Here is a 25,049-nt window from a genome sequence, read left to right as displayed (position 1 = left end):
CTCCCTTGACTTTCTCTTTCAGCCAAAATTTCTTCTAAACTACATCAGAAGAGCCCAGCAGAACTGTGACTAAGAGCAAGGTAACCAGAGCTGTGTCAGCAAGAGAGAGACCCACATTCACCAAATAAGGGAGAACTGAAGACAAGGGCTTTTGCTTAGACATATAAGGGCAAAGGCCTCTGTCCCCCTGTCCTGACACCAGTCTCGGGCTCTTTCCCTCCAGTGTGGACTCATGGAACCAGCATCTAGGAGGTGGGCAGGAACGTGGCCAAGGTCTCATGCCTTCCCGGTCCCTCTCTCTCCACGCCTCTCCCTGGGTGTGCGCGTGCAATTGTGCCTATAATTACAGGCACATCCACGAACCTTCTACTATTGTATTTACAACACTCTGTCTATGTTTGGGGTGTTATTAATACAGCTGGGGAAACCAAAAGCAGTCGTTTTCTGCTTGTGGTTTCTGAGGAAATCTATGGGAAGCAATTTGTATAATCTAAGGGAGCACATGGGCTGGATATGGGCTCCATCCGGCGAACGAGCTCTCTGCCTTGTGGTTATGCCGTAAATACGCAGAAGGAGGGCCTGCCCTACAGGAAAGTCGTGGGTTCCACGTTTATGGCATGTGGAATTGGATAAGGATCCGGGAATGTGCTGTGCATATGGCCTGAATAATTGTGCTGCGTTTTGCCAGGAGGATGCTTGCAACACCCACAGCGAAAGTGTAACGCCTTTTTCCTAGGCAACTTCACCAGTACCTGTTGGATAGAAAGACACTAAGGAGAAGCTGCTCCCCAGCTGGGGGAGGCTGGAAAAGAGTCTCCGAGTTTTCCTCGCTTTCTGGCCACATGAAGAGAGCCGTTCCCCCTGTAGGCCCAGTCCTTGCCCAGCCCGGGTCCAAACTGTCAATAGTGTTTTGCAAGGAAATAGCACGGCTATCCCCCATCACCTGGAGCACTCATTAATCTTGTTCTTTCTCCAGTTTCCCCAATTCCCTGGTCTTTGGTGCATTGCATTGGTGTTGACAGTGACCAGGGAATAAAATCAAGTTCCCGCACTTCCGCCCCAAACATCACCGTCCCCTGTTCACACCCTGTGCGCTGGTTTGCGTCTGCGAACCCGCTGCCTCTACACGGGGCGGAGCTGGCTGCGGCCTTCGTCTCGGCTATGCTTTCCTCACAGGTCCTGCTGTCTGAATTTTGCTTTCAAGCCCACTACTCAGCACCAGTTAGCTTGGCATGGCGCCCACCATCCAGCGGCTACAAAGAAAGGCTCAGCGGTAGCGCATGGCATAGACCAAGCCTCTCCCTCCACTGCCCCCAAGTCCCTTCCTCACCCCGCCTCCCCTCAGTGACATCAAATCAAACTGCAGCAGACTTGACAAATCTATTTGGCATGGTTCACTCGACTATTTCAACCCGAACAGCCCAGAGAGCGTCGCTGAGGCTCACGAACAGTATGGCATCTGCCCATTCAACACAGACGTCTGGGAGGTGGGTCTGCCAACGAAGGAGCAGCAGAGATCATCCTTGGAGGGAGGGCTGGGCGGGTCTGCCCCATCCGCCTGGCACCCCACAGCGGGCGAGGGAGCGTGGGGGAGGGGGCGACGCCTAATTGGCAGGCTTTGCATTCTCCTGCCTCTTTTTAAGTAACAAGAGGATGAATTTCTAATGGGGAGAGACAGGGCTATTCCTCTGCCTCAGCGCCTTTCTGCAGGCAGGACTGATTCACTGAAGAACCAGACAAGAACAGCAAAACAAAAACAAAATTAGCCCTTGGCTACTGAGGGGAAATTTTTAGCCAAGGGTGGGAAGAGGAGGCGAAAGAGAAAGAGAAAGAGAGAGAGAATAGTGTATCCAATGTGAAAAAGTTGAGAAGAATGATCCTGAAGGAGCCCAGAAAGCAGAATTCAATTTCTCAGGAATATCTTTCCTGCAGAACGAATACCAGGGATACAGCCAGGGAGGACAGTGTTCTGTCAAAATGTGCAGCGCTAAGGTATTTCCAAAAGCAGATTTCCTACAAATGGTGTTTTAAATAGCATCCCGGTCCATCTGCGTGCTTTTAAAATCAGCTTATGCTACAGTATCCCTCTGGCCAGCACTGCTTAGTCATTGAGCCTGGCCAGGGAGATGGTCAGGTGAAGCTCCCCCACCTCCCCCAGGACTCCCCCCTAGCCAGCGGCTGGCCCTGGCCTACCTGGCTAAGCGTCTAGGTTCTACCGGTTTCTTATGAAAAGGGTGGACGGAGGAAGAAGGTATGAAAATCGGGAGGTGGGGGAGGGGTGAAGACTCAGTCCACAGTGCTCCCAGCCCCCCAACACCAACCCAGGCTTGCCATTTCCAAGTGAGATTTGACAACTCTTTCTGGAACAAACAAAGCCAATGAGAAATTAGACCCGGTTCCACAGGGCGGGGCGAGGAAGCCTTTCATCCGCAACCTTCATCTGTGAAATGGGGAATATCTGTGCGTGTATGTGTCGGTACCTAGTAATCTCTAGAAGCCATGATTTTCGGATGAATGGTGCCATGTTACTATGGCAATTTTAATTAAGAAAAAAAAAAAAATCCTCTCCTTTAAAAACTCACGTTTCCCCAGTGAAACAGTGGCAATGTTACAGCTCGGGATTTTCTGGGTCCAGGGTTTCCCGTTGCATCAGCACGAGCAAGCTGCCCTGGGTCAGCGACGGGGGCTGAGAGGACTCCGTTTTGAAAAGATCTTTGGCCTCTCTAGGTTTGGCGACATGTGTCCCATTTTGATCATTCACAACCCAACAGACCAGGGGCGAGGTGGAACCCTACTGGAGGAGAGAGCCTTTCCCCCAGTTTTCTTCGGAGAAGGGTGAACACTGAGCACTCTCTCCAGACCTGAGAGCCAGCCAGCGACAAACGGAGCTCTCCCCCCGCTCAGGTGAGACCACCAACCATTTCCAATAAGCCCCCCAGACACAGAGGGCACAAGCACATTGCCGGCACCAGCGCAGGTCCGTCTACCTCCAGAATGCCATGTGTCTTGAGAAATCTGAGTGCCAGACATTCATCCGTATGCACAACTAAAGCCCATCCTCACCCCCCCGGACGGACACCCCTGGACTGACACCCCCGGACGGACCCCCCTGGACGGACACCCCTCCAGGAGCCGCAGACACCTATGTGAGGCTCTCCTGCCAAGCACGACTGCCAGTCAGCTGCTGTCCCTGACAAACTGGATTTCTCCTCATTATTTGCTGTCTTCTTTCTTCTGTGGGACATCATGATTTCCTCCCAGGAATTGTGCCCTTTCATTTCCCGACCTCGGTAACTCCTGAACTGCCATTGCATGTGGTTTTGTGATTGTTAACCCAGCATGCGGAAGGGACGCAGGTCATAAATGCTCAGTGCATCCCGTGTGGGGAGACGCAGACTGGGAACACATTTTCCCCTTCATTTGCAGCCAGAGAGCACTCTGCAAGCTCTCTCTTTCCTTCTCTCTCTCTCTCTTTCTCTCTCTCTCTCTCTCTCTAGCAGCCACACTGTAGGAGCAATGGTATTTTCTAATCACTTTAGCATAAGAAAGAATATTTTCCAGGCCAGCATCTCCCATGACCCCATTCACTGTGTGAGCCGCACTGAACAAGGCCTCCTTCCCTGTGGGGTCGAGATGAAGCTCCTCCTGTCCCACCCAGCCTGCACCGTCCCAGTGTGCCCATGAGGAGGGGAAACGGGTATACCTTGTGGTTTTTGCCATGTCGGTACACCATCCAGTCTTCACCGTTAGTGCTGACTTCCAGTTTGTAGGACTTGACATAGTAGCCGTTCTGGGTTTCCCTGGAAATCGCCCCCTGTGTTGCGATGGCTGTGAGCACGGTGAGAAAGCGGAGGTCCACCTAAGGAAGAGAGGTGGGGACGTGAGGGCGCCAGGGCTCCTGACACAAGGCAGCCTCACGCTTCTTCTTCAAAGGACACAGTTCTAATATTTGTCTCACAACCTCTGTCTGTGATTTACTCAGATGTATCGGTGATTAAGGACCAATTTACAATTCCACTAGACAGTTAAACTCAACTTATTTGACACTAAATGGGACACCTTTGAAATTGTAACTTGATTATTTTTCTTTTTTTCTCTTCTTTTGCAAATCTGAATGGACAATATTAAGTTTATCTTAAAGGAATCATTAAAGAGCTAGAAATATGACCCCGTCTTACTAAACCACGGCTGGCATTGGACAGCAAAAGCAGATTCTGTTTTCAAGGAACGATAGCTAAATCCAATCCACTCCACTCTCCCGTCCAGTTCAACCCAATTCACTTACGATGACCTAGTTGCAAAAGTCTCAGCTCAGGGCTGTCTCCCCTCCCTATGTCCTTCACTCCGTTGTATATTCAGTCACTCAGGTCAGGAAGGGGTCAAAGGGCATGCAGAGTCTGCCCAAAGCAATTAGGCTTATGCACCGAGTCCTGACCTTTTGCTTGGTAAGGAGTACGGCCAATATTTGGAGGCGCCTCTCCTCACACAACACCAAACCCATTTGGAATCTCCTGGATGTCATTCCTTTGCTGGCCAGTGTTTCTTAATGGTAACCTCCATGTGATCAGAATTTAGCCGGCACCCAGTGGTTAAATTTGATACAGCAAGCATTTATTGGCTCTTAATATGCACTCAGCACTATTATTAAGCATTCAAAAGCAGCACCCAGTGCTGGATATATGCTCGACAAACAGGTGGAGAGAGAGCAATAAGAGCAAGTACGTGATCAAGGACCAAGAACAAGGGTATAATCAGTGGGGTGCCCGATACAAGGGAGAACTTTCTGGAAGCTTTGCAGGGTGAGAAGAATTTTTAGAGAGGCAGAGGGTAGACAGTGACAAGTGGCTTCCAGGTTGTGCTGTGAGAACCTCCCTGGAAGCTGCTAAGCGGTCCTTCTCCTTTTCCCACTGTCTGCTCTGCAATGTCCTTCTCAGAGGAGAGGTCACCATGTGGCATCGGAGCTAAGACAGGCTTGTCAGTGGGTCACAAGGCTGTCTGCCTGGTGTCATAAGTGACTGCGCTCGTGTAGAATGAGAAGCTTGCTCTTCCCTGGGGATGCGAGTTGGACCAGTCTGTCACGCAAGGGAGGATTACTCAACATGACTGCAAGTCTTATTCAGAAGGAAAGCAAACAATAGTCTGAAAAGATGCCGCAGAGCATCTGGGCGACCAGAGCTTCCTTCCCTGCGCTGACATTTTCCCCATGTGTTCCTCTGATAGCTACGTGCAAACCCTTCCTGGCGGGGCTCCCTCCGGATAGCGAAGACTGTGCGAAGCTGCCACGCTCAGCTAGCAACTCAACCAGCCTGCCCTTAGGAAAGTGCCCGCCACCCTCCCACCCCCATCAAATTTCCGATGCCTCCCTGTGCCAAGAATGAGAAAGATCTGGAAATCTGAAACCGTTCATAGACTGTTGGATGTCTACTAGTGATAGGCCAAAGAGCATCCTGGCCAAACAACTTCCTCAAGGCCCGGTCATCTTCACGAGAGCAGGGGCAGTGTGTCCATCTTACTTGTCATTTTATCCCAGCACTCAGGGCAGCCTATCTGTGCCTGGCATACGGGTCTGTGTGGATGGGTGGATGAACGGAGTTCCCAGGTACGCCGTGTTTATTTTCTTTGTGTCCTCTGTCCGCTCTAGCCCAGGACCACCCCTCTTGCCCACCAGTACACACATACCCTGCACAGCCTCTGATATCGGAGTAAGTACCTGGAGATACTCCTTGCTGGAATCCAAGTTGGGTGTCCAGCCATTGTCATCACCGTGGAGCCGGCTCTGCTGAGGTCTCCACCTCCCGTCAGAGTAGGTAGATGACGCGCTGATCTGTTCATTAGCAATCCTGCCGGACTCCATTCCCAGAGGGACATTGCACTGAAAGTCTGGGGACACGAGATGGTCAAGTGCAGAGTTAGATATCTCAACCTCATGCCCCTGAGACTCTCAAAACACTCTTCCCTTCTAGGGACAAGTCCTTGCAGGCACTCTCTCATCTTACAAGACCTAATTATACACTCACATTTTAAAAAAACAACTACACACCAAGTCATAGAGCTTGACAACCCCTCTGGGTCTAAAACAAAGAATTGGACCTAAAAGAAATCAGGCTGTGGGTAAATAAGAATCATTATACAAATTAAAAATACAACCCAAAGCACAAGAACTGTTAGTGCTGCAGGCTACAGATGCTCACAGACGCCAGATGCACCATTACTGAAACACGGGTACACGTGTGGTAGACTTGTGGCAATTTGGGTGGGCTGATCCATTGTGGAAAGCCTGCTTTATTAATGAACACCCAGGAGGCACTTACGCTGCTTTCTTTCTTTCCCTCCAGTGTCTCATGAGTTCTCGCACAGAAGGCAGACATCACAAAGCAATAAATGCCTGTCTTTGGGAGACCTCTCTATAAGCATATGTCACTCTATACCTGTCTGGGCAAATGGACCCAGAAGTCACTTACTCTGACCTTCTGCCATCAGTTTAATTGTTGCCCATTTCATGGATACTGCAGACACTGGTCAATAACTGTGTGTGCCTGTGTCTGACAAGGACCAGCGATCTTTTTATGTATCGAACCTATTCTTTAGCATTGTGATTGCCCTCTCCATTTGCAGAACTTGGTGCAACTTGAAATACTATTTTCTTGTCATCAATATTCATGAGCTCTTAAACAAAACAAAAACCAGAATAAAATACATCAACTTTCCAGCAGGTTGGCCTGCCCTGTCTCTAGGTAAGCATGTGGTATGCTGTCTACAACCATGGCAGGGGGCCTCAGCTCTCCTCACCCTTAAAGTGCTCCTTTCGTTTTGAAAGTTATGATTTGGGTTTCTAAGTGGAAATGGAAGCACATTTGAAGCATCTGTCATCCAAGAGGCGCTGATATGAAGATGTGACTCAGGGCAAGAGGCTGATGGCCTAGCTGGCCAGTTCCCTGGACGCTGGGTGGAGCCATGCTTCCGGTGCTCTGTACAGCACCTGGCCCTTCACAGAAGTTCACCAAGCTGTGGTTACAGGACGCATGCAGTGAGAGGCCAACCAGTGCACCTGTCTACTTAGAGAAACTCTACCCAGGGCCAGAGATAGTTGATGTCAAAGTTGCTGTTTTCTGACAGTGGCCACTGAGGCTTGGAGAAGGAGAAAAATGGCCCCAGACTAAAAAAATCTCAGCACGGGGTGGAAGGGGAATCTTTATGCCACCAACCTCTCTGGATGAGAAAACTGAGGCTCACGATGGTCCCTAACTTTCCCTGGGAATAACTAGTTCTTGGTACACGTACTTTTTTTTTTTTTAAAGAAATGAGCACCCAGATTGACATTTATTCATCTTGGCCTAACAAGAGGATACAGCTCCCATTCTCGGAACTCAGATGCCATTGCAAAGTCTGTAGATTTCCCATCGGGCCCCTGGACTCAGAGAGGTCAGCACACCCTCGCAGCTCAGAAGGAAGGACAGGACAGAGGTTCCCAACCAACCAGCCAACTCACTCTCTAGTGGTTCTTGGTGGACCAGGTAGTAACGTGCAGAGAAGCCATCCTTGGCCACCGCCATGTCTGTATGAAAGGTCAGAGAGAGGATCCCAGTCGACGAACGGAGTTCAGAGGGTGTTTTGGTCCCACAGTACTTGCCAATCAGGGGACCAACTGGATATGCAGGACAAAGAGAGGTCAGTAGATATGGAAATGTCAAACGCCATTTTCAATACAGTCTCCCATCCCACAATTACAAGTCATTAAACAGAGCATTGCTTTGTATGCCTTGGCATAAAAGGACAACCGAAGATATGTTTTAGAAACAATGTCTAATATTTTTCTTGCCCATTACAGAGTGCTTTCACTGGCCTGGCCTCCTCCTGCTCTCCCAGCCCTGGCAGATGGGCGGCAAAGGGATTATAACGCCTGCTCCACAGAAGAAGAAACTGAGGTTCAGAGAGGTCATGTGATTTTTCATTGTTCAAACAGCCAGGAAATCACAGAGCTGGACTTGAACCCAAGTTTTATGACTAAAGTTTATGTTTTTTTTTCAGGAAATGAAATTGCTTAGCTGTCAACTCTCTGTTACAGGGCAAAATACGTAGGATGGCTACCAAAGCGAAAGGCTGGTTTCCCAGCCGTTATCGGCTATACGAAGTACAGGTTCCCGGTTCCTCTTGGCCTTGGGTGATGCACCTTTCTGACATCTTTGAATATAGTAATAATAATGAAATTATAGTAATAATAATGATGATGCCGGCAGTTTATTTGTACAGATAAGACAGGCAGGCTAGTAACTTGCCCAAGGTTGCAGAGGTGCTAATAAGCAGAACCAGTATTTAAACCTCATCAATATGGCTCTAGAGTCCTATTTGGACATAGAAGGTGGCCACCGAGTCATTTTCAATGGAAATTCTGACAACCAGGAGCAGAAAAGAACATTACTTATCATTTTTCGCATCCTCATCCAAGTATCTACTCAGTCTTTTCCTATCTTTCTCCAAGTAAATATCTCCAAGAAAGGAAACTGCCCTTCTGCAATGTCCCTGATATCATCCTTGGTGAAAGATAAAAAAGCAAAGTCATCATGGGTCATAGACAAACCCTCAGGAGGCCTGAAGTCTTGGTTCTCTTTATAATGGTTACTAAAGCAACCAACAAGCAAAGGAGTGTTGAAAAGTGCCTGGTGACAGCGACAATGCTCACCATTCGGAATACCGTCCCAGATGTCCAGCCAGTCGTATTTGCAGTCTCCCTCTCCCACCTGCAAGGGGTCATGCTCTAGGTCAAAGGTCAGGAACTGCAGGATGATCTCCATCTTGGGTTTGGCCAGGATGGTAAAGGTGCAGTCCAAGTTGTGCGGGTACTTCTCGGGGAACCCAGGGGATTCGATGGTCCCGTTGGGGCTCGTGAAGTTTTTTGAACAATCTTCGGAGCCTGCACAGGAAAGAGAACATAGCACTAAGAAAGCGGAAGATGTCTTTCTGGGCTGCCTCTGTCGCGTGGGTTATTTAAATGTTTGGGCCCAAATCCCCCTACTCATGAGATTTTTGTTTCCACTGGAGTGGCCTTGAAGCAACACGCTCTTCATATTCGCATTTCAAGCCCTTAAGCCAGACCCTCTTAAGAGAGAGATCAGGGAGGAGAGCTGGTTTGCTCCACATCTTAGAGGAAGAACAGCAATTGAGGAACTGGGGGGAGGGGGCTAGAAAGGAGTAAGAGAGTGAGAAAGAGAAAGAGAGAGAGAGAGAGGGATTCTCTTGAAAAGAGGAACAGAGTCTTCTTTCTCAATTACTCAGCTGCTTGCTCCAGAAATGTAAGTTATTTCAATCCTTAAGGAAGGCTTGCTGATTGCCAGCCGGGCAAACAATGTTACCCCTTATTTATTGCTGACCTCAACACAGCCTCTATTGTACCAGAGCCAACTAAGTGCCCCCTTCTCCCTCCAAGATCCAAGGTGCCTCAGGGGAGGGGCAAAGGGGAGCTCGGGTCTCATTCATGTCATGACTATATTAAAACGAGCTGCTCTGTAGTGGCCAGACAATTAACAATCGACGTTTGTAGCCGGTGGATCACAGCAGGGCGTTGGGGATGTTAAAGGCCGCTCCAGCAGCAAGTTTGGAAAAATGCAGCAGTGTATTGACATTTGGAAAGGCTTCTGGTCCTTTTCTGGTGGGCATGGCCTGTTTCTCTCTCCTAAGCGTCTGCGCCTGCTTTCCTGGGACTAACGGAGGCGTGCTAATAACATGCGGCACACATTCGCATCCTGGTGCAGGCTTGGAGGGCAGCAGGAGCTGTAAAAGGATTACAGGCTCTGTATCTCCTAATGCCTCTAGGTGGAGTCACATTAAAAGAGCCCTGGTGTATTTTATTCCCCGCCACCATTTGCCAGGAGAGGCCCAGGGACCGCCTCAGGACACTGCAGTCCAGACCATGGGCCCCTGAGATGCACAGAACGAGCAGGGAGTGTGATACAAGTTAACACCGTGCATGTCAATGCCGGACAGTTAGAATTGATTTCACGACATTCTGATTTTAAAATTTAAAAAGGTAGCAGGATTTATGAGGAGGATAAATAGGCACTCTAAGTATGAAGAAAGAAAACCACACAGAAATACTTAATAAACCAGGTGTTTACTGGCAGGAAGTATCCTCTGGGGATCCCATTGAAATAGAAGTATGCGGTGTCAATACGCTGATCTTAGCCCGCAGCAACGTCTTCATCCGCAGCCCCTGAAGAGGCCCCTCCCTGAGTCTCTTTATTGATGATGGCTTTCTGGAAAGCCGCAAATGTCTGACTTGGAAAAGGTGCCATGCAAATGAGCGGGGGAGGGGGGTTGAAGCTTTCTTTAGCATCAGGCAGGAAATTCCAATATCCCTACCTACCCATCCATCACCTCCACTCTTCTACCCAGCACTGTGCTTTGGCCAGGTGGGGATCCCAGGCACCGGGGGCGAGAGCTAACCTTTCCCGATTTGTTGGGGGCTCTCTATGTGCCACAGCCCAGCAGCAGCTCTGCCTTCCCTCATTCAGGGGCAGGGCAGCCCCGTGGGCAGCCAGGGCCAGGGAGCTGAGCTGGCTGGCCTCCCCCAATGCGTTAACCAGAGTTCCCCCCCCCGCTTTGTCAACCATCAAGCCCTCAGCTCCTGAGGGCCTCCTCAGTGGCTGGGAATGAGGCAGTCTGGCAAAGCAAAGCCAGCTGGCAGGTCTTAGGGGGCCGAGAGGAACTCTGAAAAGGTTAGCATTTATGACTGCCGTGCAGCCTTCTTCATATGCGCCACTTGGCCAGAGTAAATTAACTCTATTCGCAACGTGCTTACAGAGCTGGAAAAGGCATCCTGACATTCCCTCCTGGAGTGTGCTCTACTGTCCTTCCCTTCCAAGGCAAAGGGGGAATCCTTACCCTCCTGGGAATGGGGAGTTTGTGGTGGAATCTTTCTTTGGTCCCTCCCATCCATGGGGACAGGGGCTTCCACAATGGACATCTAGTAAGCCTGAGCGAGGCCCGGAGGATGTGAGGTTCTACAGTACCCATAGCTGCCAGGGTTCTGAGGCCCCGCATTTGACTGGGCAGAATTTTTCAATCTGACATCTTTAAGGCGAAAAAAAAAAAGCATGTGTTTATCTCTGACATATGGCGATGCATGGGCCTATTTTGAATGAGGTAGAAGAACAGTTTTATCCTTTTTAGGCATAAAAATCAAACTTATCCATTATAATTGTGACTTTGTCTATAATTGCACCATCGCACTGTTTCATCTGTGGTCTAAATGTCAGAAAGCAGGCAGCTGAGTATCAAATGTGGAGAAGATATCTCAGAAATGGGTGAGCATCCTTGAGACCAAACCTGAGTCTCACAGATACCTACCTAATCCAAGATCCTTTTCTGTAATGTGTTAAAAGGATTAAAGGTTAAAAATATAATAGCTTGGTCAACAAATATTCAAGTCTACTCAGGGCTGAGATTGTCCATAGAAGCTAGGGGATTTCGGTTCTAGCGAATGATTTCATACCAAAGGATTCTGGTATGAGAAATGCCCACTCCATGTTTTTCCACTGTAAATTTTCCAGCAACCCTGCAAGGGGAAGGAGAATCTGTAGGCATCAAGCTGTTTTGAAGATGGTGGACTCATCCAAAGCTGAGCTTGGTCTGACTACAGAATATAAATATAGTTCTTCAGTTCAGGGAGTGGGGAAATGGGGGCTCTCCAGGCTTTCTCTGTCTGTGAGTGACTAGAGATTTCAGTTCCTAAAATGTCACTGAGCACCAGGAAAGAAAACTTGATCTTGCTTGAACTTTGGTCCAAGGAGCATCAGAAAACAAACAAACAAAAAAACATATTTTCCAGTGATTCAGTCTCCAAAGCTATATTTTAAGTTATTTTCAAATTCCTTTCCCTCTTTTGCTCATGAGTGGGTGATTTGAGAGCCTTGAAGTGTGTGAGTTGTTTTGGTTTACCCTTTTATATGTGGACAGTCTGGTAATATACAGACTCTTTTATAAACCACTTCGCTCAGGGCAGACATGAATTTCCCTCTGCAGCCGCAGGTCCCCTGCCTGTACCCAAGTGGTGGGTTTATGTCTGTCAGTTTCACTTCGCAGCCGTCTTGCCAAGGCAACGTGTTGTCGAAGGTTTCCAGAGCGCTCTCTATGGTTATTTGCGTATCTGTGTTTACGATTCCCCCTTCTTTCTCTATGAATCTGACCAGCAAACATAGCTGTGTTTGTTTGGATTTCTTTAGAATGCCTGTGAATTTCTTTCATGTTTTGCAGATGATGTAAATGGTGTATTTTCTCTCAAGACTCCAACCATAAGTGCAGGGCATGAGACCTGGAAGAATGTTGAATTTTGCGCGCACGCGCGCGCGCGCGCACACACACACACACACACACACACACACACACCCCATATGTGTTTTTTACAGAGTTGACTTTCATGCTGAGAGTTGCTCTTTGGAAAGTGTGTGATGGAAGTTTAGGGTGGCCCTGGGGAAACCACTGGGCTCTCACCTTCGTTCTTACACTCCCCAGAAGTATGGCTGTTGTTGGTGGGGATACTTCCCACTGCACAAATCTTCTTCCTTGTATAGAAAGCGCCACTCCTTAAAGTAGGCTGCCCCATTTCTCCACGCCCAGGCCACCTTCTTGGCTGGCACAATTGTTTCTAGGAAGTCCACAGACTTACTGCCTCATGCGAAATCTTATTTCAGCCTGTCCTCAAAAATAGCAGTGCTGTGTTATAACACCCTGTGGTGTGTTTTATCTTTTAACATTGTCCCTTCAAATTAGCATGATGGGTAGAGTTAAAGTTCACACTTTCTGTGGCTTTCTGGAGGATACGGCAGCATTGTTGCGAAGTACTAAGTCAGGAGGCACAAAACAGAGGTGAGCTCGAAGGGTCCTGGCTCCTACCGCTGACTTCCTGCGGCCAGCTCCCTGGAAGGCCTGGCTTGGAGCTGTTTTCCCTTCAGGGTCAGCGCAGTGGAGCTGAGTGACAGCGTTAGCACTGGGGACCTTGCTCTCTAATAGACTTCCCAGATTCTCTGCTTGCCAAGCCATGGGACGAAGCCCTCATTTTCATAACCATAGCATGTCAGTCATACCTTTCCTTAGTGCTTACTCATTCTGCTTCATATTATTGTTTTTCTTTCAATTTACGTATCTATTTGCATACATTCATCTAACAACATCTACTAGGCACCCGTTCTGTGCTGAGGGTTTGCACACCTGCCCCCCTCACTCGAAGAAGGCAAACACTCTTTTATTCCCTTTTCTCCTCTCTCCCCACGGCTCCCGGAAGAAAATAGTACAATGAGCATTTCATCAGGGATCTGAATGCTGCACAGGACTCAAGGGAGTGTGGATCGGGAGCCTCCCACTCGGCTCGAGCCGTTGGACACAGATTGTCCCTGTGACCTCATGTAGTGAGAAGCGTGATGACCCCTCAGCAGACGGACCTCCTTGGGACCTGTGCCCGGGAGAGTCTGGGTCCCCACTCGAGTTTGTCACACAGCTTCCTCGGCCCCAAGCCTTCGCTGGACTCTACGTTCTTGTTCTCAGGCAGACAAATATGACAAATATTTAGACAGAGTGGATATAAAAAGTGCTTTCAGCAGCTACCACTTCCTTTCAAGAACTGTTTAGTGAAAAAGAAAATATATATGAATAGCTCCCCTCACACTGAACTCAACAGGCGCCGGACTTGGGCCTCCCGATGAAAGGCCTCCCCTTTCAGCAGGCTCCGTCCACAAGTCGCAGAACTCAGGCTGGAGAGGGGAACACACTTGTCGAACGGGGCAGGAGCCTCTTAGGGGGTGGCGCGGGGCCAAGGGAGAGGGGAGAGCTGCAGGATCAGCTTCACTGGGTCTCGAGATAATGAGCTCACATATCGAAGGGAAGAGCGCACTGCTGGGAGTGCTTCCGTGTAGATCAGGGGTCCCCAACTACGGCCCGCGGGCCACATGCGGCCCCCTGAGACCATTCATCCGGCCCCCGCTGCACTTCCGGAAGGGGCACCTCTTTCATTGGTGGTCAGTGAGAGGAGCATATTGACCATCTCATTAGCCAAAAGCAGGCCCATAGTTCCCATTGAAATACTGGTCAGTTTGTTGATTCAAATTTACTTGTTCTTTATTTTAAATATTGTATTTATTACCGTTTTGTTTTTTTACTTTAAAATAAGATATGTGCAGTGTGCATAGGGATTTTTTTATAGTTGTTTTTTTTTATAGTCCGGCCCTCCAACGGTCTGAGGGACAGTGAACTGGCCCCCTGTGTAAAAAGTTTGGGGACCCCTGGTGTAGATGAACCAGTGTCTCGTGAATGAAAGCTGGCTCTACCCAGTTATGGAAATGAGCACTAGCCCAAAATCTCTGGGCCCAAAGTGATATATATAAGGGGGAAAGGAAGCAGTTGACCCGACATGGAGCATTCTCTGCCTCCTCTTTTTCTCCCATTTTTTTCTATTGCTTTCCAGGGGATCGGCCTCACTGGCATTTAGGAAGTGCGGTTCAAGGAGTAGAAGTGGTACAATGGATCAGCAAGGAGAACTTCCAGGAGCCGTATCGGAATTTAAAAGCTACTGCATGACCCCACTGGAAGGGGCCGCTCACAAGGAGATCTGTAGGGACTCTAAACACTAAAAAAGGTTATGTCCTCCTGCTCTAGGTAATTCTAAATAAAGGCAACAGTAAGCCATGAAGTAATTAAGAAGTTCAACGGGTTTACTTTATCCCCATGAAGATTGCTGTGATTTTTAAAAACACAGAAAAATCGGATTCTTTCCAAAAGTGCTTTTCTATTATATTTCACAGGTTTGGTGCCACAAACAACGTTTATCGGCCTGTCAGGCAGCACCCAGTACTAACCCTGCCATTCACCCTCTCAAGTTGGATGATAACTTAAACTGGCTTTTCATCTTGGGCTGTCTCCAGGTTCACTTTGAACCTCTCTTTCCTCCATCAACTTGTCTACGAACGCTAGACTACTACCCAGGTCCCGGACACAGTGCCCCATGGCCAGACACAGATGGCCGCGTCCCCTCTTCTCTTAGAGGCCCAGCTCCTGGTTTCCCACCTGTGACCACACTGACCTGTCTTGAAGATCTCGTAGCGCAGAGAGAAGCCGGCACCCTGCCGGGCGTAGTCGGAGGTGAACTTGATGTAGAGGACGGAGCCGGAGGAGATGATGGTGGGAGGGGCGATGTTCCCACAGTGCTTCCCCAGGAGGTCGGCGGACTCACTGTCCCCATCCCGGATCTCGATGAAGTCATACCTAGGTGAGGATGGCATACGGAGGGGCACATATGAGAAAAGATCCCGTTAAGGAAATGAAAAGGACCCCTTGTCTCATTCCAGCTCCTGCACTCTCCTCTCTAGACACCTGGGTGTTTCAGACTGCTCAACCAAGGTTACTTCTGTTCACTTGCAGGCCGTCAGACACAGATGTAGGGAGTTGTGTTGCTTTACTATAAAGCCACAGAGAGAACGGAGCACCTCTGCAGATGGCTAGATTTTTTATTTTTTATTTATTTTTTATTTTTTTATTTTTCTGAAGCTGGAAACGGGGAGAGACAGTCAGACAGACTCCCGCATGCGCCCGACCGGGATCCACCCAGCACGCCCACCAGGGGCGATGCTCTGCCCACCAGGGGGCGTCGCTCTGCCGCGATCAGAGCCACTCTAGCGCCTGGGGCAGAGGCCAAGGAGCCATCCCCAGCGCCCGGGCCATCTTTGCTCCAATGGAGCCTTGGCTGCGGGAGGGGAAGAGAGAGACAGAGAGGAAGGAGGGGGGGTGGAGAAGCAAATGGGCGCTTCTCCTATGTTCCCTGGCCGGGAATCGAACCCGGGTCCCCCGCACGCCAGGCCGACGCTTTACCGCTGAGCCAACTGGCCAGGGCCAGATGGCTAGATTTTAAGGCCTTATCTCTTGCCCACATAAGAGCAGTAGCAACAGTCTATTAAATACTTCAAAAACATTCTGTTCTTCCTTCTGTAGCACCATTTTTATTTCCATTATGATCTCTCTGAACCTTGGTCTTCTTCTTAGTTCGGCATCATGGCACATTGCTTAACCCACTTGAGCATCCATTCTTCATCTGTAAGATGAAGATGAAAATTCCCACTTCAGAGGGTTGGGATAGAAATGGAATTTATATATATATATATCTGTGGTGCTAGCACCAAGCCAGGCACACTGGGCATATTTCAGAGATATTTTTATTTTCCTGTTTCTTCCCCCACATTTCAGTTTTCTCTTAGGTTATCCCCTCTTCTCTTATCTTAATTGTTGATAACAAAGACTCCCCAAAGATGGGTCACCTCCCTCCCTGAGATGACTCTGTGAGGTTCACATCAGCAATGTCTGGTCTACAACACATTTTTAAAAGGAATGAGCATCATATCAGATAAGGCAATAAAAACCTTTCTCCCAGCGAACACCACGCTGGGTGAATCCCCAGGGACCCGCATCTCTAACACATACCTCCTAGCCTCAGCAGGAGGCGGAGGGGGCTGCCCTCCCTACACACACCACCAGGGCCCAAGCTCATTTCAAACACAATCAAACTGGCCCCGGGTGGGGAAAGCCACCTCAAAGCCATCCCTGGCTAGGCTCACAGGACGGTGCACACATACTGCAGCATTGTATCTGTGCAGACACACATTGCCAGCCTTGCTGTGTGCTCTGAGGATATCCACTGGGCCCTGTCAGGGCTCCTTCTCTGGAGTCCCAGTTGCTGAGGTGTGAAATTTCCCCACCAGTTCCCTTCCCCTTGCTGGTCACAGTTCCATTCTTTACTGAAAACTATCCCCTCCCCCCCCCCCCTCCACCCCTGTTTTATTTTGGAGCAACCTAGTAAAACATCATGGAAGAATCTCTTTCTTTCTATTAAAAAGAAGATCTGGCCTGACCAGGCGGTGGCGCAGTGGATACAGCGTTGGACTGGGATGCCGAGGACCCAGGTTCGAGACCCCAAGGTCGCCGGCTTGAGCGCGAGCTCATCTGGCTTGAGCAAAATAAAAAATGCTCACCAGCTTAGACCCAAGAACACTGGCTCGAGCAAGGGGTTATACTCAATCTGCTGAAGGCCCTCAGTCAAGGCACATATGAGAAAGCAATCAATGAACAACTAAGGTGTCGCAACGAAAAACTGATTGATGCTTCTCATCTCTCTCCATTCCTGTCTGTCTGTCCCTATCTATCACTCTCTCTGATTCTCTCTCTCTCTGTCCCTGTAAAGAAAAAATAAATAAATAAATAAAAAGAAGATCTGGAAAGGCTACCCTCCTGGGATGTGCCTGCCCCCCACAGGGTCTGTGTGGGCTGGCCACCTGCAGAAGTGGACCGCTCGAGCCAGAGTCTCCCGAGGCTCACTCCAGCCCCTGGGAGCCGCCTTCCAGATTGCTCAACCACTTCCAAAGAAACGGGCCGGCGAAGAGAGTACAGAGGGCGAGGACCAGCCTTAGTTCATGCCTGGATCCCAGAGAGCTGGAATCCTACAGTCAGAAGAAACCCAGACGCTGGTCAGGTCTGGGGAAGGTGACGGCAGAGCCATCTGGGGAGCTCTGGAGCAGCGGCCACAGCTTGAGACAGGCAGTGGGGCTGGAGGAGTCTGGGTTCTGCCGTGATTTCAGTGTGGGAGATGCTGCTGACTCTGAAAACACCCTTCCTCACTTCTAAAACAAAAGTGAAAAGACACTTAGTTGGTTCTCAAAGGAAATTCCCCAAAGCTTCTGGAAATTCCCTCCTTACTATTTCCACACCGAGGTAGATACTGCTGGCCGGTCACGCCCCGCTGAGTAATGGTGATGTTCCCCGGCACGCACAGCGGTGGAGAAGCCACGTGGGTTCCTCCAGCAGATGTTACCCGGTGTACCTGGATCAGCAAGTGCATGGCGCTGTAAGAAACAGTCCCCGCAAGTGCATGGCGCTGTAAGAAACAGTCCCCGCCCCGTGCCAGAAGTGACACAGCTGGGTCTGGACCCTAGCCCAGCCTTATTCACTGGGTGCCTTAGAAACGGGGATGATAAAGGTGAAACGGAAACATTAGAACCTTTCTCCTGGGGTCCGAGGTGGATTAAGGTCAGTTGAGGCCCTGGGTGCAGAAGAAATTATTTGGCCCCTTACATTAGAAAAGAGTGTAAAGTTGGGGTTTTGCGGAGCCCTTCAGAAGTTGGGGCCCAGGGCGTGCGCGCCAGGTGCTCCCGCTGTTAAACCCGCCTCTGCCTAGGGTTGTCGTGAGGTTTAAATGACCAATGTCATCTATAGATCGTGTCAGTACACAGCCTGGCTGTCCCTGTGTGCTTGATAAGTGTTATCTGTGACCCGTTGTTCTCACACCCATTTCAGAGGTGAGAGGCTGAGCCCAGAGCGGAAGCGACCTGCCCCGAGACAGAGCGAGGGGGAGAGGTGTGGTGTGAGCGGGAGTGTACGTCTGTGCAAACGTTTCGGAGGGCGTCTCGGCAAACATGTGACGAAAGTTAACACGAACATACCCTTTACTCCAGCAATCCCGCTGCTGGGAATTTCCCTAAGAAAACAACCAGACAACGGTGCAAAGAGGCATGTGAGTCTCTGTGCACAGACATAGGAGAAGCAGCATATAGAACGGGAAAAGATGCTTTGTTTATAAACAGCATCCTGTCGAAACGCCCAGCGACAGAGGACAGGTACATCAGTTTTGAAATACAGATGAAACAGAATACTCCACTGCTAGAGCAAGCAGTGCTGTAGGTCTATATTCTTTGTTTTTATGGGGGGAAAAGTTCACGATATATTGGCAAGTTGAAAAAAGTGGATTATTTTTAAAGATGTGTTTTAAAACGTGCGTACATATATACAGGGTGGGGCAAAAGTAGGTTTACAGTTGTGAGTACACAAAACACAGAGTTTATTCTGGTATTGTCATTTATTAACTTTTGTATTATTTTCCATATGAACAACTGTAAGCCGACTTTTCCCTACCCTGTATATATATTTCCTTGCATATAATTATATATATTAAAAAAAGCCGCCAAAGAGTGTATGCTAAAATATTAACAGTGGGAGACGGATGAGTGGTGGGATAATGGGTAATTTTTACTTTCTTCTTTGCTCTATTATCTGAATTGTTTACACGAAGCATACATTTCCCTAATAAACTATAAATATATAAAATAAAACTGTTTCCATTCACAGTTGTTGTTTTTTTTTCAAAGTAGAAGAGCTGGCAGAAGAACCCACTTTCATAATTTAGCAGATGAAAAGATAAATATCACCTTCCTCCTCCTCCTCTTCCATCTCACAGACCTGCAGTGAGGACTGAATAGGACACAGCCCGTGGGGGCCCCTAGAACAGAGCCAAGGACGTGACCCACGCTCAACCAGCACTTACAAATGTTTCTATGAAGACCACCAGACGGCTCCAGTCTTTGCGGTGCTCATTTCTCCAGAAAGAACAAAGAGAGGCCCGACATCCTGCTGGCTCCTTCATCAGAAGCCATTTAAGGGGTCAGCAGAATCAGCGAGGAAACAGGGCTGGCCCCCAGAGCCACCGCTACAGGCTGGCCTCAACGTCCCCAGTGGATACATGGTCCCACACCCCTCTGCGGGATGCTGACAGCTACACATGCATCCTAACACACCCGCATCCACACAGAGTGAAGAGATGCACTCTGGAAAAACGTTTTCATATAAGTCGATAGTATTATAAATTTTCTCTCTGAGCTTGTTATTTAAAGGGCCGCTCTGGCAAATCCTCTGTGAAACAAATAATCAGCCCTGCGTTGAGATTAGGAAAGCTGGCTTTTCCTGTCCACTTTGCTTGCGGGGAAAGCTACCTAGAGTTATTATTTGGTGGGAAAATCTCCCCTCCCTCCAGTGACTGGGTTCTGCCCTGTGGACAAGCCCTCTCTGGCTGGGCTTTTCCTAGACAAGGCACACTCCAAGTGACACGCTGACTTCACACAGAATGTCTCATTTACCTCCTGTGTGACTGACTCATTTGGGGAAATTTTTTTTATTAGGGATTTGCCACAGCTGGAGTAAATCTCAGAAATTTCAGTGTTGTCAGGCTCATTTGTGAAAGCACGCAGTAGCTTAGGAAGTTTGTGGCCTAGGAATAAATTTAGGCTCTGCGTCTAGCATATAAGATCCAGCGTTTGTTTGGTAAAGGAATCTGGGCACAAAGTCAGGGCTCACCCCTGAACAGTCCAGGAGGATAACCTGAACAGCTGTTCTTCTTAAAACACCACCATTCATTTTCTGGGAGGACACACAAACCAGCTAATGGACATATGAACCATCATGTTTGCATTTCATTATTCATAATCTCCCTTAAGTGAAAAAACTCCTTTTAACGCTTTAATGCTACCTTTTAGTATCTTATTTATTTATTTACATTCCGAAGCTGAAGTAGCTTCTCTGCTCCCTGGTTCTTTTTTTTTTTTTTGGTCTCTAAAATGTTCCCCAAGTGCCTTTTTTCTTTTCTCCTCATAGATCTGACACCTGCATGTTCAGCATTTGTCTAGAGAATGCTTTTTGTACTTTCCTTCTTGACTTCAAAGTCTTAGTTTCTCTCCCCAAACCCACATTTGGGGCGTGGGAATCTTGACAGTGGAATTAATTTTAAGAGTCCACGGGAGAGATATGAAAAAGCAACAATCGCATCTCTTCCTCTCATCACTAGGCAAACAGGAAGAAAGGCTTTCTGGTCCCCACGACTCCGTCCACACTTGACACTTCCCAGCAAGCCACCAAAGGCTGGCCAAACCAGCCGTGAGGGAAGAGTCAGCACACTGAGGCCCTTCTAGTGGGGCACGATGATGTCTAGCCCCTCCCAGCATCCACCTTGTGTGGGGATTTCTATATCATAGGTGAGTGAGTACCTGGGACTCTGAGGAAAAATGCTGTGCCCATCCTCTGGGATTTAGTTGACACATCAGAACTGTGCCCCACCCAGTCCTGAAGCCATAACCTCGACCAACCAGGCAACGCCTCCCTTCATGCTAATTATATCACAAAACGGTCAGGACAGCACATTTGGTACATGACATGGTTTCTCCAGCCTCTGGGCCTTTGCACTTGCTCTTCCCTCTGCCTACAATACTCTTAGCCTTTTCTATCGGCTGGTACCTTCTCATTCTTCTCAGTGCAAGTGGCCCCTCCTCGGAGAAACCTGCCGTGTCCTGCCCGCTCTATTTCAGATGGCATGCCCTTATTCTCTGCTTCACCCCCCTCTTATTGCCTTCGTAGCCATCTTCATAATCTTTAAAAATATTTGTTTTGAGTCTGTACTCGCACTAGATAGTACCACGAGGGCAAAGGCCTTGCCTTTTCACTGCTGACTTTGTAATACTTGTTTGGTACATTGCACACAGGAGGGCTCACTAACTTACTGTTGAGTGACTACATGAATGAGGGACTTGAGGTTGGGTTACATGTTCAGAAGAATGAACTCTGTGGTGACACTTTACAAGAAATTTAAAGTTTAGTCCATTTTATACTCTCTGCCTTTGTGTTCCAGCACATTCCCTGAGCTATTCTGGTTGTATCTGGAAACCAAAATGCTGCCTTGTGACTCAAAAACACAAAATATAATATTTCAAGTGGAAGAAACATCTCAAATCATGCTGACAGCATTTGCACTATTAGCGGCAAACAAATCAACTATAATTAAAATGCTGTCAAAGTGATTTGAGATTCTTCACACACTTTCAAAGTTCCATATTTTATGAGTAGATTATCCAGGCCAGAGAATTTATCACCTCCTGGAGTGTCTTTCTTCCAGGAAGCTCAAAGACATCTACAAACACTGTCTTATTAATCCTTACACTAAAACTTGCAGGGAAAATAGGAGGACAAACAACTGTCATATGTAACTCCCCAAGGAAGAAGCTGCCCGAGACACAAAGAGGTTTTAGTGGACAGGTGTGTACAATGCTAAGGTCTCTGGTCACTTCAGGTCCAAAGTCAGGTCGCCTGTGCCTCAGGGACAGTAGGGACATCCAACTTTTATGGACAAATCAGGTGGAATTTTTAAAGAAGCCAATTTCATTTCCCTGAATTTCTCCTTTTCATTGGTACCACTCACTTGATAAGAAGCTGGTGTATCAATGGAAGAGCTCCCATTTCCTGAGCACTTACTATGTGCTAGGCGCTCAGTTTAGATACTATTTCATGCAATCCTCATTGAATGCCCACCAATGCCCTGTTCCAATGACCATCCATCTGCAGATGCTGATAGGAAGGCTCAAAAAAGGTTAAGTGACCTGCCCAAAGTCACACAACAAGGAAAAGTCAGAGGCAGGCTTTGAACCTAGCCAGTCTAACTCCAGGGGCACACAGACCTCACCGCTGGCCCTTTGTCTCAGTGCTGAACGAGTATCTGAGAGCAGAGGGAATACCGGGTTAGCAGGGCACAATGATGTTAGAAGGCACCAAGGGCAAAGAAACCGTTCGGTCTCATTTAGAGAATCTTGCTCTTTCTATTTAGCTATTTTGTTTAAACAAAGCCTATAGGACTTGCCAAAATTAGCAGACAAATCACCAATAGAAGCAGTGAGCAGATTGGGGATTCATGGTTTCAAGACTCACCCAGTAGAAATCTAACATGCAAGTGTTATTAATTTTTGTAAGTGAAGTATTTTTATATGCACATATATACCCATATGTGAACATATGGCCCATCGAGTGAGAAAATAGTATCCTGTGTATTTATAAGCTGTTAGAGCACAGATCCGTAAGTCCAAGGGTTTTTAGTAGGCCCACAGATGAGTTCCAGTAGGTCGGGAACCCTTGTAATCTCATGCAGAAACGTTGTGTGTTTAGGTAAGTGTACCTTTCCATAGAAAAGGGATCTATAACAAAATGAATCTTAAATTATTCTTATACAGAAACACATCCATCTACAAGGGTGTGTGTATTCTGGGAAGATCAGTACATGAGCGCTGTAGATAGACCCATCTATAGTTTCTCTCTCACTAGTGGCATGACGACAGGCAGCGCATTTATGCATTTATCTTCCCTGAGCCTCAGTTTCTTCATCTATAAAAATGGAAATAACCGTCCCCACCTCATGGGATGGTTGGAAGGATTGCAAAGATACATTCAGGCCCAAGATAATGTTAGATGCCTTAGAACCTGCCTGGGAGACATTGCCTGCGTTTTACAAAGTAGGATGGTAGACTTACTTGGTGGAGAGGAGCGTGACATACACATGACCCTTTGGAAACCAAACACGTGATGATGAAATGAAAAATCAAAAGTTAGAGGGAGACCAAATGCCTCACAACTTGGGTGCTAGGGAGGGTGGTTTCTAAGAATCCTCCTCCTGTACAAATCCGTCAGTAGTGCTTCAGTCACTTGCGTTTTTGAGGTTTCATTTCTCTCTTGTAGTTCTGAGCCCAGGCACTGGAACCAGCCTGCCACGCTGAGTTCAAAACCACCCGTTCTCCCATTTGCCAGGTTCCGAACAGCAAGGTACTCAACTTCTCTCTGTTTGCTGAGCTAATGTACAGAGACAGTTCAGCACAGTGCCTGGCACATAGTAGGTGCTCAATAAGTAGATGTCAAACTATTATCGCTCTTCCTACATTATTATTGTAATCAGTTTTCTAACTTATTATCCTTTGTTATCTAACTCCACGGACACTAACAGTGCCAAGACTCGACATTCGTTTGTGTATTTGCAGTGGTGCCAGTTGTTTTCTTAGTAGCGGCCGTTAGCAGCTCCATTTTCTCCCTTCCCTTCTTCCCACCACAAATCTCTGATATTTTGAGTTTATTCACAACCCCCTCGCAGCCAGGGTCACCGTGGCTCTTGAGAAGGGAGGAAATCTGACCACCCAGCAAAGGAAGTATGCGAAGAGAATAACCCAAAACAAACTGAAGGAATTATTCCAAAAAGCCTTGAAGGCAAGAGTATGGAAACTACAAATAACATCTATTTTTAATTACTGGTTGTTTTTCCGCAGAAGCCCTGGGATGATGGAGAGGGCCCTGCCGAGCTCATTGTTCCTGCCAGAGCAGGGCTGCCAAGAACGGCGCGCAACGTGAGGAAGGAGGCCGCTCCCGACAGGGCGTCTGATCAGTGTCACTGCGGATGAACTCTCAGAGAATGGAGGGCACACAACAAAGCTCCAGCGCCTCTCCCCTGACCCTCTGGCCGAACGCCGCTTCCCGCACTGACCTGGCTCCCCGGCACGGCACATTCCTGAGGCCGCGTGGCCACAGATCTCTCCATTCCTGGACCAGCAAGCGCTCTGGAGGCCAGCTTGGATGAGATGTGTTTGCTTATATAAGAAATGATTTTCTACGCACCCCGGTGCCAATGGGGAAGTTTAAGGCTTTTGGGTAGGCTGTTTTCAGGGTGACTGCTGGGGTCTTTTTTCTTCTGTCTGCTGTAAAGTCCTCCCCACCTCAGTGAGCTGGGCCAGCCCCATGCTAGTATTCTGTCACAACACCGGAGAGGTAAGTAGGTAAGAACAACACACAGTTTATGTCCATTTACCAATAGGCTGGCGTCGGACTCGACGGTGAACCCCAGCAGGACCAGCGATTCTCTCCCTCGGTGACTTTCAACCACCAGTCTGTGGACTTGTGCTGGTCTGTGAAAGAGCTAACCACCCTGATGCTGGCAGGAAATTTCTGGCGGACCGGTCCCGGTCCGAGGACTGGTAGTTGAAAACCACTGCCCTACCTCGTCCTGGCTAGCCACAGTCAATCATGCTTGCGTATGCCTCAGTTTGCCTCGCCGCATAAATGGGAACAGGGATCATGGCTCTGTGCCTCTGGGAGCTGACCCAAAGGGGCAGAAAGTGACCGGTACCCACTGAGGAGAAATCAGAGCACATCACCCTGGGCCTGGTGTGTGGGCAGCGTCCTTGCACTTGGCTGGGTAAAAGGCTCCCCCCGGACAGGTGCTCACTAACCCTGGCTCCCAGAGAGTCTAATTGTGAGAGCAAATCAGAACCTCCCCAGCTGTTCGCAAACCAGGAGTCTGCTGGGCACGAGGGAATCAGTCATGGCCTCAAAGACGTCATTTACTGTTATCCAGGGATTGAGCTTCCCGGTCATTTTTCTTTCCCCCATTGCTG

At 48.4% G+C, this 25,049-nt stretch overlaps 1 protein-coding gene across 2 annotated transcripts in view; it reads right to left on the bottom strand.

Annotated features, from left to right (window-relative positions):
• Positions 1 to 25,049, bottom strand: part of NRP2 (neuropilin 2) — a 121,564-nt gene that overhangs the window by 69,818 nt on the left and 26,697 nt on the right. For both annotated transcript variants that reach the window (XM_066346358.1, XM_066346357.1), the window contains exons 3-7: positions 15,068 to 15,249; positions 8,681 to 8,911; positions 7,490 to 7,645; positions 5,711 to 5,880; positions 3,704 to 3,859 (exon numbers count right to left, since the gene is read on the bottom strand). In XM_066346358.1, the coding sequence (XP_066202455.1) occupies positions 3,704 to 3,859; positions 5,711 to 5,880; positions 7,490 to 7,645; positions 8,681 to 8,911; positions 15,068 to 15,249 (895 nt within the window). The remainder of the gene's footprint in view (positions 1 to 3,703; positions 3,860 to 5,710; positions 5,881 to 7,489; positions 7,646 to 8,680; positions 8,912 to 15,067; positions 15,250 to 25,049) is intronic.

This window comes from Saccopteryx leptura, chromosome 7, assembly GCF_036850995.1.
Source record: "Saccopteryx leptura isolate mSacLep1 chromosome 7, mSacLep1_pri_phased_curated, whole genome shotgun sequence".
In the NCBI taxonomy this organism is placed as follows: domain Eukaryota; kingdom Metazoa; phylum Chordata; class Mammalia; order Chiroptera; family Emballonuridae; genus Saccopteryx; species Saccopteryx leptura.
The sequence above is the reverse complement of the archived record's forward strand: the minus strand, read 5'-3'. Positions and strand labels throughout refer to the sequence as shown.